The sequence below is a fragment of the Falco peregrinus genome, chromosome 4 (assembly GCF_023634155.1).
Source record: "Falco peregrinus isolate bFalPer1 chromosome 4, bFalPer1.pri, whole genome shotgun sequence".
NCBI lineage: Eukaryota > Metazoa > Chordata > Aves > Falconiformes > Falconidae > Falco > Falco peregrinus.
The window spans coordinates 46,852,226-46,864,829 of NC_073724.1; the positions used below are offsets into that span (position 1 = coordinate 46,852,226).

A 12,604-nucleotide genomic window follows, 5' to 3' on the forward strand; every position below is an offset into this window, starting at 1 on the left:
AGAGAGTGCTATTAAAGCAACAACACAACAGACATCCCCACACAGAAGTCAGACGGGTTAGTGAGTTGAAAATGGTTTTCAAGTAAAGACTTATAAAGTATAGAAGTTAATTAGAAGTAACTTTCCATGTGACAATAAGAACATAATAAACTTAATCAAACAGAAGTTGAAAGGAAAAAGAGAAGCTGAGACAAATCCTTTTAAAATCCATTATTTTAAACATATGTAACTCCAGCCTCTTGGAAATAAGCCCTTGGAAACTCACATAGAAGGCAGACAAGTCCCGAAGAAAGTATGGTTCTGAATCAAGCTTCCTTTTGTACTACCTGTGCAAATGTGTAAGTTTCACTGGTGCTGATATCACATATGGCTAGGGATGTAGAAGACTGAACAGCTGGTCTGCCTAAAAATCCTATAATTGAAACCCAGCTTACAAAACATCTATATGCTTAGCATAAAAGATGCTTTTTTTTTTTACTTTTATGAAGTAATATTAATATAACTGTAGCAGTGCAGGGTTTTTTTTTTTTATAAAGTTATACATTAAAAAAAGCAACGTATAATAATTTATCAGTGGAGGGGGACTGAAAAGGAAGTAAAAGCCCAGTATAAAGTATAGAGGTTTAAGTACATTTTCCAGTTTGATGGAAATTCATAGATTTATTTTTACCATATTGTAGCCAGCTGAGCCTGGGGTAAACTTGACTGCATAAGAATAGTTCTTGCTTGCGGACCTAACAAAGTGAAATAAGGATTAACAAACAAATAAGCAACTTTCTCCTTTTCTTGCATTACCAAGTAGCTAATACACAAGCCAAGCTTAGTTCTGAATAGGTAACACTGAAGAGATGTTACCAGCATGAACCTAGGCTCCCTCCCCAAAAGAAAAAGCTAAAAAAATACATAACCCTTCCCTTCTCTACAGCAATATTAATTAAAAAAAAAAAAAAAAGCTATGAAAAGCAAAGAGATCCTCCCAGAACTAGTAAAACCAAGCCAGTGTACTCTTCTAGTTTCTTTTTGAAACTGGGTAGGCACCCTCATCAGTGAGTGAACTGTAAAAATCAAACTTAAGCAATGAACAGTGAGTAAATGTCTGCACAAGTTTTTACATAACCCACTGTACCCTTCCCCAGCGCCAACTTATTTCACAGAAAATAAAGGAATAAAGGTGATAAAATGATCCAAGCTATGATGAATTCTTGCTTCAAAACAAGATCATAAAGCAGTTGGAAGATTCAAACAAAAACATATTGAGGAGAGAGATGAGTCTCTTACTATCTGAACAGCATTCTAAATGCTATTCTAATTGGCCTTTTACGGTTCAAAAAAAGGAGACAACAAAAACTGCTTCAGTACCTGTTAAGTGTCCACTCATCGTTTTATCATGACTATTGAACAGCTGCCTGTACTTCAGTCTTGATGACTGAGGTACAGCCCATTCTGCCACAGGAGGAACACTAGAATTAGAAAGAGGGTAAGGGGAAAGGGAAATATAATATTAAATTTAATCACATGAAGCTAACAGGTACAACAGTGTGAGGTGCTGCACAGAGATCAAATTTTATGACTGAAATGGTACTTTTCACAAATATTTCCTTCTATCCCTGAAACCACAACAGCTTTGACTTCCTGTTTGAAAACATTCACCATAATGCAGTGTCTTAGAAGATGGTTTTTTGGTAAAGTTTAATGTGATAGGTCTAAGAGTTTTGCTTTTTTCTTTACTAACAGAGAATTAAGTTACCTGAACAGTGTAAAGGAGCTGAAAGCTTTTACCTAAACATATAATAGGAAATGCCTTACCACAGTCAGCAGAAGTAATGTCTCATTTTACCCTGTCTTTAACTTTTTGTCTTAACCAAACAATTCATAAGCTGATTCAGGAAAACAAATGTAAAATACAATGAAAACACAGAAAAAGTGTGAAAGAGCTACACGTGAAAGCAATCAGTTTCTCATAATGGAACTCAACTGACAAATGTAATATTCCCAGTTCTAATACATTAACATACTAAGTGTGTGCTGTTACTTGTACCTATAATTTCCCATGCTTGAAGGCTGACAAGCCTTCATGCTGAAAATGAGCAGTTTCTCAGTCTTTAGGCACATTCAAACTTTGTCTTTTTTGTTACGGTTCAAAAAAGATGAGGGGAAAAAAAAAAGCAGCCAGATTAAATAAGTATTTGTAACAGCATACCAAACTAGAGTTAAAAAAATGAACCAAAACTACCAAATCCCTTTTCCTGGGTCCACTGAGCAGAGTAAGATCTTTCAAAGTTGAACTGCAAAGAAATACTCTGCTATTTGACCTCATATCCTATTCTCACATGACAAGACCCAAAACAGCAAATACCTCTATTTCTATTACCAAAACACTGTGCTTTAATAATACTCTTTTACAGGAGCAAAGCTAAAAACAAGATGTATCTTACATAAGGAAAAGAGAATTGAAACTAAAAGAAAAAAAAAGAAGAAGAAAGGAAAAAGCTGACTATTTAAGTTTTATCTGTTGCTTATCTAAATAACAGGGCACAAGAAAAACCTGCAGAAGAAAATTTAAAATAGATAATTAAATAATGTCCCAAACCATTTTCTTTTTGCAAAAAAGATGTGAATTCCTTCCTCATCAGTTTTGCTAGATTTGGAGCTTCCACAAATTAGGTCTACCTTTGTCTTACATACATATGTAACTTGATATGTGAAGTAAGGTACATTAAGTAACGAAATTCTCCATCACTGATACTCAAATGGTAGTTTTGGAAGAAAAAATGCTGGAGGACAAAACAGTTGACTTGTATGCCAAACGCCACGACTGCCCAAAGTTCACTACTCATGGCTCAGCAGAGTGATAAAAGCACTCCAAATGGCATACTGATTTTCACCCTTCTCAAAATTTAAAATAATTCTAAGCTATAAAAAAGAACCCAAAACCAAAAAACAACTTCAACTTCATATTTTGGTTTAATGGACTTAGCTCTTGTTGCTTCCTTTCCATAAACTCTGCAAATCAATTACTTTGCTATCTATTTTCTCCAAAGTAAAACCTGAAGACACACGCTAGTTCATCACTCAGCATTAGCAGCAGTCTGTAGAAGGAATACCCCCTTCACTGGTGGCAGACATTTCAGAGTTACTGAAGTAACATCAATTGAGCTAAGGAAGCTCCAACCCTGGCCCAAACAGATTTAGAGAACCATGCATTTTCACCTTAGAAAAGTCGTCATTTCACCTGAGGTTCAGGCATCTGTTGGCAATAAAAGTGACCAGCAAGACTGAGATATCATTAACCCCAAAGCTATGACAGCCCTCTCATGGAATATCTAGAAGCCATTTCAGCTAAGTTTCTTGAACTTCATTAATTATTAATACAAAGTATTGTTACAGACAAAGCAGATAATGTCTTGTACCTCTGGAATTTGTATCAGAGCATCACTATGTTCCTGACAGTATTAGATTTCAAAGAGAAAAAGATTTGTTTTGAAAGATTTTTAATCCTATTTGTCAAGAATCAGTAGCGTTGCTTATCTAATAACAGGGCACAAGAAAAACCTGCAGAAGAAAATTTAAAATAGATAATTAAATAATGTCCCAAACCATTTTCTTTTTGCAAAAAAAGCTGCAGTGTAGACCTGTGAAAAAAAAGACTTTGGGAAATTACTATCTTACCTCCTCAAAGTTTTATTTTGTTAGATACATTACTTAAGACCATAGTAAAATACATTTTGCCTAACCATATGTTTTTCTAGGCCTTGAAATAATTTTAGTTGATTTTTCATGCAGGGCTTGAAGAATATGTAAGAAATTGTAAGAAACAATTCTGTGAAGTGCATTTAAAATAAAAGAACTATTAAATATTTCACTTTTCAAAATAATCCTGGAGTTGCTAATTTTAAAGAACATCGCTTTTTAAGTTTTCACACTAAAAGTGCCTGTGCAGTTCTTACACAATGCAGATTGTATTTACAGAAGAAAATGCTTTTCTGAAAATCAAGATATCTCAATGATACACTACTCATGGACCACTCCTTGTAAAACCACAGCAACCTATGAAATCCTGAAGTAATATCTCAGCAGGAACTAATTTCTGCAAGTAAATATTATTTCAGAAAACAACTTTGAAAAAGAGAAGTAGTTTTGCTAACTCAGGGGAACCAGATACACAGATACACTAATTCCACACCAATTCCACACCAACTTACCTAGCCACATCAAATGATTGTGCCTTTTGCAGTTTTGTGTTTAGCTGTGATCCTGGACCAGATCTACTAAAGGAAGAACTCTTTGGCAATGTGGCTGTAAATAAAAGAATACACGTGTTTACTAGTATCAGCATTTTAAACCACAGAATTTCATTACATTCATTTAGTTCCTAACATCAAACAGAAGTAGTATGGTTCTTCTGATGGTATCCCTTTTAAAAATATTAAGGTAAGGTAACAGCGTCTAACAAAATAGGTGAAAACACACAGGCACCTCTCTCATGCCTTTTTTTACTTTTGCAGTTTTATGGAAACCCTGATTATACCAAATTATATTGTGATTAATATTAGAAATCATATGTAGTCCAGTATTTTAAAGTAATCCCAAACAAACAGCAGTACTTCAATGGTTATAAATAGGAGAGGACCAATTTCTAGGCAACAGTTTACTGGCAAGCTGGATTTATCACGCTGCTGTATAACAGGGTTAATACTTTGCTCAACATGACTGACTGTTACAATACAGTATATCCATGTTTCCTCTTTTAACTTTTATAAAAGTTTGCTAACCAATTGCATTGGGCTAAACTGAAGTACAGTCCTTGTCCAAAGTCATTCTTTAAAGCAAGTTAGAATGGCTGATTTCCTGTCTACTATTCTGTAGATCCAAAAAAAGTGGCAAAATAATTTGTTAATAGCAAAAGAGTAAACAGTCTCAGTATGTAGCATACCAGGATGAGCAAAAGCAGGCAGAGGCTGTATAACAGCAGGAGCTCCATTAGCCAGGGGAGGTACTGCTGCTGCAGGAACAGAAGATACTAATGGTGGAGACATTCCTACTACTGGAATAGATGCCATTGGCACTGGGGCAACAGTTGTAAGAGATGGCATGCTGGCAATGCCCCCAATACCTATGGGTAAGAAAATGAGATTATTTTTTTCTAAATTAGAGACTTCTAATATGATACAACCATTTAACTGCAGCCTGCAACCCAGCAGTAAATGCAGAATTGAAGAGCAAATTGAAATGGAAACTTCTACAGACCCCTTGAAAGAACTCTTACAGTCTGCTGCACCATTAGCATATTGGGGAACATAAAACAATGCAGAGAACACAACATAACACTTTATAATGTATGCATATAAGAGCACACTGGATGCAACACTGACCAAAAAAGTCTATTAGCATTTGCTGAAGAAAAGAATTGTTTGCCTTGAACTAAATGAAGAGCAGCACTGTCAACTTCCAGTGAGTAATGAACCCAAAGTCTACATTTAGCCACAGCTGAAAAGAACAAGTTTCAGGATAAATGCTTGCAGCCTATTGTCAAGATGAAACAGTGCAAAGCTAATAGGGTAAAGCACAGTAATGAGGTATTTTAGGTGTAAGCACAGTTGCATGGATAACAGGGAGGTTAAGGAGGTCCAGTCATGCCAATGGGAAGAATAAGGGTGTGTGCAAATAACTGAGATGAAGTCTATAGTGAATGAGAAAAAAAGAAAATCACATATTGTTCTCGTTTTCTTGTAGGTTTGACTTTATTATGCTGTTTCTCAATTAAACCAGTATTTCGTCTGTTCAAGTCACTGATTTCTTACAGTCAGAAATAACATTGTAGAACTTGTGGAAGTGACAACTGATCAAACAACATGGTTGCACGCAGTTTATCAAATGCACTATTCTCTTTTCTTAAGGACAGGCACCTATCAACTTGAGTCACAGCAACAACTAAAACAGAACAGTAAAGAACCTCTCACTACAGAATACAGCAGGACATTGAGGTGTCAGACGAATGTCCTGGTTTTGGCTGGGATAGAGTTAATTTTCTTCTTGGTGGCTAGTGCAGTGCTGTGTTTTGGATTTGGTGTGAGAACAGTGTTGATAGCACACTGATGGTTTTGGTTATTGCTGGATAGTGTTTGTACGGGGTTGGGGACTTTTTAGTTTCTCAGGCCTTGCCGGCAGCAGAGCTAAAAAGGCACAGATAAATAAGAGGGGACACAGCCAGGACAGCTGACCTGAACTAGCCAAAAAGGTATTCCATGCCATGGGACGTCATGCTCAGTATATAAACTGAGGGCGATGGCCAGGGCCTGAAGATCATTGCTGTGGGGCTGGCTGGACATTGGTCAGTGGGTGGTGAACAGCTGTATTGTGCATCACTAGTTTTCTTTTCTTCCTTCCCTTTGGATTTCATTGCTTTCCCCTTCTACCTCCTTTTCATTATAAATGTTGTTATTCTTGTTCTTTTTCTTTTCTTTTATCTCAATTATTAAACTGTTCTCATTTCTACCCTGGAGTTTTATATTCCTTTCTGATTCTCCTCCCCACCCCTCTGAATGAGGGGGGAGTGAGCGACCAGCTGGCTGGGGTTAAACCACAACAATGAGGTTCAGCTTTATTTAGTTATTTTCCTCTCACCAACCCATTTTCCCTATTTTTTCCTTGAAATGATGGCGACCTTGGCAGTACTTAATCATGAAACTGAATCAGTCCCTGTTCTAGCTAATGCCAGTGTGGCACCGTTCATAAAAAAGCGGAGGGATGCATTACTACCATGACTTGTAAAAAGTCAAGAAAAACATAGCTAATCTTGTCAAAGCTGGAGATCCTTTGATGACAAAAGTTTAAATAAAAACTCCATCACTTTAGAATGCACTAGCCCTGCTACCTGATCCATCTTTTTTTTCCTGCAAACACTTTTGTTTCAAATGTACAGGGAGCAGTATAAGACCTGAAGCAAACAGAACCTCAACTTACATTATTCAGTATGGTTGGATACTAAAAACTCATTGAGATTATTTTTTTTGTTTTTAATATGTGCATGCATATGGGGGTTGAGTCTATGTACTTTTAGAAGTACTTTTTCCTAAAAGTTTCTTTTAGAAAATTAAAAACCACAATCAAATTCAGCTCAGGTTGCTACAATACAAGCTAAAAAGGAGGAAAACAAAGAACTTACCAAATCCTGGTGCAGCAGGCAGAGCAATAGGTGGCTGCTTCATGACAGGAGGCAGTGCAGATGGGAGCTGATAACCTTGTAGTTTTAATTTGATAAGTTTCATAGCTATTGAAAACTCCAACTGATCCATCCTCCCATCATTGTTCATGTCAGCTAGAGCCCTACAAAATACACCATTTTCAGTTAGATTGTGAAAGCATGAACTTCAAAAACTGACCTAGGAGTACACACACAAGTATGTATATTCAAGACTAATTAATTTCCACTCAAAATAATTATGCCAGGCTAAAAATGGTCATGAAACAAGACACTGTTTAAACTGAGAGCTTCTTGATCTTTCTCTTGCAGTGATTAATAAATATTTTTAAAGTAGCTTTTCAACTCTTAGAGGAATTCCAGTGAAGCATCTAGAGAACAAGGATTAATGTAGTTCTACAAAAACTTTGCAAAATCACACAACTGAAACTACATGGTACTACAAAGAGCACCACAAAGAATCAAATGACTTAGTCTGCAAACCTGTACTTTAGCTCCATTTAAAATGTTCTTTAAATCTGTGCTCTTTACTAAACACCATACACCATTACATCTGCAAGTATACAAATTTGTTTTCAGTTAAACAATAGTACTCGAGATAAAACACTGAGCCTAGACCTTGAATAGGCTTTCATGTAAATCAGTCTGACTTAAACAGTCTTCTTTTTGTTTCTTCATTTGACGGTTAAGAAAACCATACTCAGCAGGGAATAGGGTTGGGAGGTTGGGAGGAGAGAAGCAGGAAGGAGAACGTTAGCTCCTGCAATTTCAAACCAAAAAAAACAAATGCACATTAATAATGTAATTATTGTAAATTTAGTTGAAAACATTATGCTTATTTCTTAGCATTCATTTGAAGAATTAAGTACACATTTCAGAAATGGAATATTTTTTTAAGTTCATGTGTACATTTACATGTCATGAATGTGACAACACAAAGGACCCAGGCAGTCTAGATAAACTAGGGCTTTATTTCTGACCAAATCCCTATCAAGGAAAGCTTTCATGCCAGTATGTGAAAAGTTATAAAAAAAACACTGCAATAAATTGACAGTTATTTATAATTGATACTTAAATAAGTAGACAGCCAGGCAAATGCAGTGGCAAAGAATTCACAAAATACCCTCTCACCACAACCAAAAAAACACTAGAAAAACTCAACGAAGAGGCAGATCCCAGCAGAGGCTGTCACAGGTCAACCACACATCTTGTTTCCCCTGGTTTAGATCATCAGTAGCACTTCCCCCAAAATGGTGATAATACAACCCTTCCCAGTATTTGTAAGACAGCAGAAGATAGCTACACCACTGAAAAATCCACCAACTTTGACGTCACAAGGCTAAATACTATTACTGAAAATCTGGCAGCAGTATTTAAAGAAGAAAGTCTGGTGAGAAAACTGTAGACTCTGATGCTTACAGTTAAAAAGAAAAGTACACATTACACCACTCCCTGAAAGATGCTGAATTACTACAAATATTTCATTGAAGAACAAGTTTTAGCTGTGTGAATTTCTAGATGTTGTTTCCGGAAGCACAGTATCACAGGGAAGTTTGATTTACACATAAAATCTGTCTGTTTTTCACTAACTTTAAACCTTCCTCAAATCCCACTACCAGCAAGTCTTTGGAAGCCTAAATTTAGTCAAAGCTAATTCTGGGTCCCATATAGCAAAATGTGATTTGGATTCAAGTTTCAATCATGATTGCTCAGTATGTGGTTCACTTGACAAATAATCACTTTAAAAGATTGTACTGTAGCAGTTGGATTTGATATATGGTAGTCCAACTAGCAGAAGGAAGAGGGAAGGCCAGCATGGCAAACCTGGACCAAGAGAACTACGAATTTGGAATGGGTATCTCCTCTTCCTTGCAGAACACTACTGCTCTAGAGGTTCAGCTTCTGATCACTCTTCCACAAAGAGCAAGCAACACACTGGTACCTCTTGATGTACTGGCAGGCCAAGCCAAAGTGGAAGATGTAATGTTTTTGTCTTCACGCAATTTGTGGAGACAAGTGGGAGAACCCTCATGAAGGTAGAGGAGCCTCTCTCCTATGAATGTTAAGCAATAGCAAGGACAGACTGCAATAGCTGTTGACATGTATTACAAAATAAAAGGTATGCTTACTTCTAGCAAGAAGTTAAAAATACAAAGTAGGCTTCCCACATACTGTTACTGAGGTTATGTTAACTCTGAAGTACAAACGCTTTCTCAGACATGAAAGTACTGAGGTTATTAGCTTCCATCATATCTTTCTGTCCAGTGGGGTATGCATACCACAAGCCACTATGTGCTAACCTGCAAACAGACTGCATGTATGCAGTACATAGTGCTTTTCCTCTTACACAATGAAACAGGTATAAACCTCAAAAACTTGTTTGCATCTCTCTAAAATTTTCTCTACGTCAGAAATGTTTATATCAACTTAAAATTCCTGTTAAAAGCCCAGATTAATTTTCAACTAATTCATAAACTATGACAATCAAGAATATCCACTCTGTCTAGTTTTCAACAATAGCATGGAAGTGTTCCACAACACGCTGTAGGATTTTTGCTGCCCAAAATCATCACTTAGGCTTACAAGGGACAGCATTACTCAGTAGATTTTAATTTTCTTTTTTATACAGCTTTTACTTTTCACAACCAAAACACTTCCTATAATATCCATTAGTCAAACCTATAAACAGTGATGCTAGATTTCTAAAAGTCTCACTTGGGAGAAATACATGCAAGTCTTACAAACCCAAAACATTCAAGAGGCAAAAGGTGTCTGGAATATTAGAATGTCAGAAACTTAATGGCTAAACGTATTTTCTGAAGTGCTCCCTTTTGTGGGTTTTGCACTAGAAAGTAAATCAACATACAGTGAATGAATACCAAGAAAGCCTCATCAGAAAATTAGAATATTAAGAAAACAGAAACCAGGAGCAGATAATAAGCTTCACTTAACTGATGCTTACAAGCAAATACCACATCTTTTTGAGGGCAACTAAAGAAAATTCAAAAATTTTCAACAAGGAAAATGTGTGGGCTTTTTAACCAAAGTTTAGTTCAACACTTGCTTAGCCATCCTTCTGTCAGATGCCCAGTGGAAAGGGCAGTAAAACACAGGCTTATATAGCCAGCAAGCTGAGGACCTCTATAGGAACAAAGCTAGAGAAACTGATCTAGATAAACCTATTCTAGGAGATTTTTGACTGCACTCCAAGCAGTCAACAGTCCTCCCAAAGACAACTCGTTCCTCAACATAAGGAGAAGCCACTCAGCTCCGTAGTGACCAGCTGGCACCAACAGCTCAAATAAATAGTCACAATGTTCCTTACATCTTTGCATTTAAGCAATCAAACATATTGTGTTTAATAGTCTCATTTGTTCAATCTAAGTGGCTCCTACACCTGCAAATACTTAGATTTATAAAATTTAAGCCTTTGCATTACTAAAGCACAGGCAGAGTCCCTCAACCTGTTATATGCATGGCCATGAAAATACAGTAAGAGTAAATATAACACTGCAGATGACCTTGATTCTCCAGGCGTATTTACAGAGTGTACAGCCAGATCACAGTAGATCTTTGCATTCTACATGAGAAAATATTACTTGTCCAGTAATAAGAAACTTTGATATGGACCCGTCTCATTGCTTTAATTGAAATCCTATTCACATAATCATCAGTAGCTTTAAATTTAATGTCTGACCTTCTGTTCAGCTCATTTACTCTATGTCAATGGCTTTGTTATTTAAATTAACAGCAAACATTTCAGTGAGAAAAATCAGGTACACACTACAGAATCTACATACATTTTTACAGCATGCTAACACAAATCAGCTTTTGTCTGACAAAAGCTTTAGTGCAAAAATAGGACAAATTTTCATTTCTAATTACTGAATCTAGTGCCATGCTGCTAGATTACAGGGCTACTTTTGAATAAACAACACCTTAAATGCAGTGAATGGCTGACAGTAAACACTACCTAATTTCACTGTTTGGCTTCCAATGAAATTTGGAAGAATGTAGTGTCCTTAAACTTGTTTCATTTAAGGTCTGGCTCAAACCAGTGCAGAGCAGTAAATGGACTAAACATTGACTAAATATTTATCATATTTTATAGAACAGGCCTGTGTTTATAACAGGGGTTTTCTAATGAAAATAGCTGCAGTGAGCTTCATCACAATGCTAGGTTTCAGGTACTGACAAAATTTTTCCCCTACAGATCTTTTCCTCCTCCTTTCTCTCCTCTTTCCTGCAGAATACAAAGACAACTGGATTATTTTTGCATTTATGAGGCACAGAAACTGAGCATGCACATTTTTTTCTGTCAAATATGCTTATGATTACCCTACAAAACATCTATCTCCATGAGAATAACACAGAGTGTTAAAACAAGGAAATTCCTTGCAGTTCAAAAAATCTCATATTATACAATTCCATACTGCATTACAAAACTCAGCCATAATCAGAGAGGAGAAATTAGGTCTTTAGCATCAGTCACTTTATCAATGCATGCATAGTAAGAGTTACAACTCAGAATTGCCACCTATAATCTTTCACTCCCACACTAGGACAGAGATTTAAGAAGGGTGTGAGGGAAACATATGTCAGAAATACGTAAATCAACTAATGGCTTTAGTCTGTCCTGAAAAATAAGTAACTCTAAATGCACGAAAAACAGATGGCATTGATTATTTTAGTTCTCATTTAATTCCAGAGAGACAGGCTACACAGAAGATGCTTTTTGAGGCCACCATTCATAAGGGCTATAGAAGAAAGCCAGATTATTGCCTACTTAAAAACAGTTATCTTCCAAGCCACTGCAGTCTCAATTCAAAGCCTACTTAGAGGCTTCTTAATAGATTACCAGCTTGGCAAACTCCAAAGCTTGCAAAGGGTAGAATAGCAAAGAAGTTGTCATGACAGACCATAATAATTCCACTAATTTGCTCCACTTATGTCCCAGAAATTTCTTTTTTCTTAAATGAATGATGAGTAGAAGGGACACAGGAATTGTCAATGCTAAAAACTATGGAGCTACTATTTTTAAGAAATATTAATTATTTGATTAATAACAAACTTTGATTAATAGCAGAAATTACAATTAATCCTTAAGTCTCATCTTAAAAAACTGCAGAATTACACCAACTGCAGAATATTCTCAAACCAGCTCTTGAGGCAGAAGACATTTAACTGGTACTTCAGCTAGGTAGCTAGCACTTCTTGAAGTTCTAGAGAAAATTATTTTTTCATGATACAAAACCAGCAGTTGAACTTTAATTAAACTGTAAGTCAGTGAAAATCCTTATACTGCTCACTTATGCAAACAAAATTCTCTCACTCATGAGAACACATTTGGAAACTCATAGAGTGCTTGCTTTCACTGTAAAGAGCTCTGAAAGCAGTATGGCC

The 12,604-nt window shown here is 36.3% G+C and overlaps 1 protein-coding gene across 8 annotated transcripts in view; it reads right to left on the reverse strand.

Moving 5' to 3' along the window:
* ITSN1 (intersectin 1) overlaps positions 1 to 12,604 on the reverse strand; it is a 136,603-nt gene that overhangs the window by 83,223 nt on the left and 40,776 nt on the right. For 6 of the 8 annotated variants that reach the window (XM_055802630.1, XM_055802631.1, XM_055802628.1 and 3 more), the window contains exons 5-9: positions 7,166 to 7,326; positions 4,934 to 5,113; positions 4,203 to 4,296; positions 1,360 to 1,460; positions 671 to 734 (exon numbers count right to left, since the gene is read on the reverse strand). In XM_055802630.1, the coding sequence (XP_055658605.1) occupies positions 671 to 734; positions 1,360 to 1,460; positions 4,203 to 4,296; positions 4,934 to 5,113; positions 7,166 to 7,326 (600 nt within the window). The remainder of the gene's footprint in view (positions 1 to 670; positions 735 to 1,359; positions 1,461 to 4,202; positions 4,297 to 4,933; positions 5,114 to 7,165; positions 7,327 to 12,604) is intronic. The other 2 variants (XM_055802633.1, XM_055802632.1) reach the window with 1 other exon arrangement.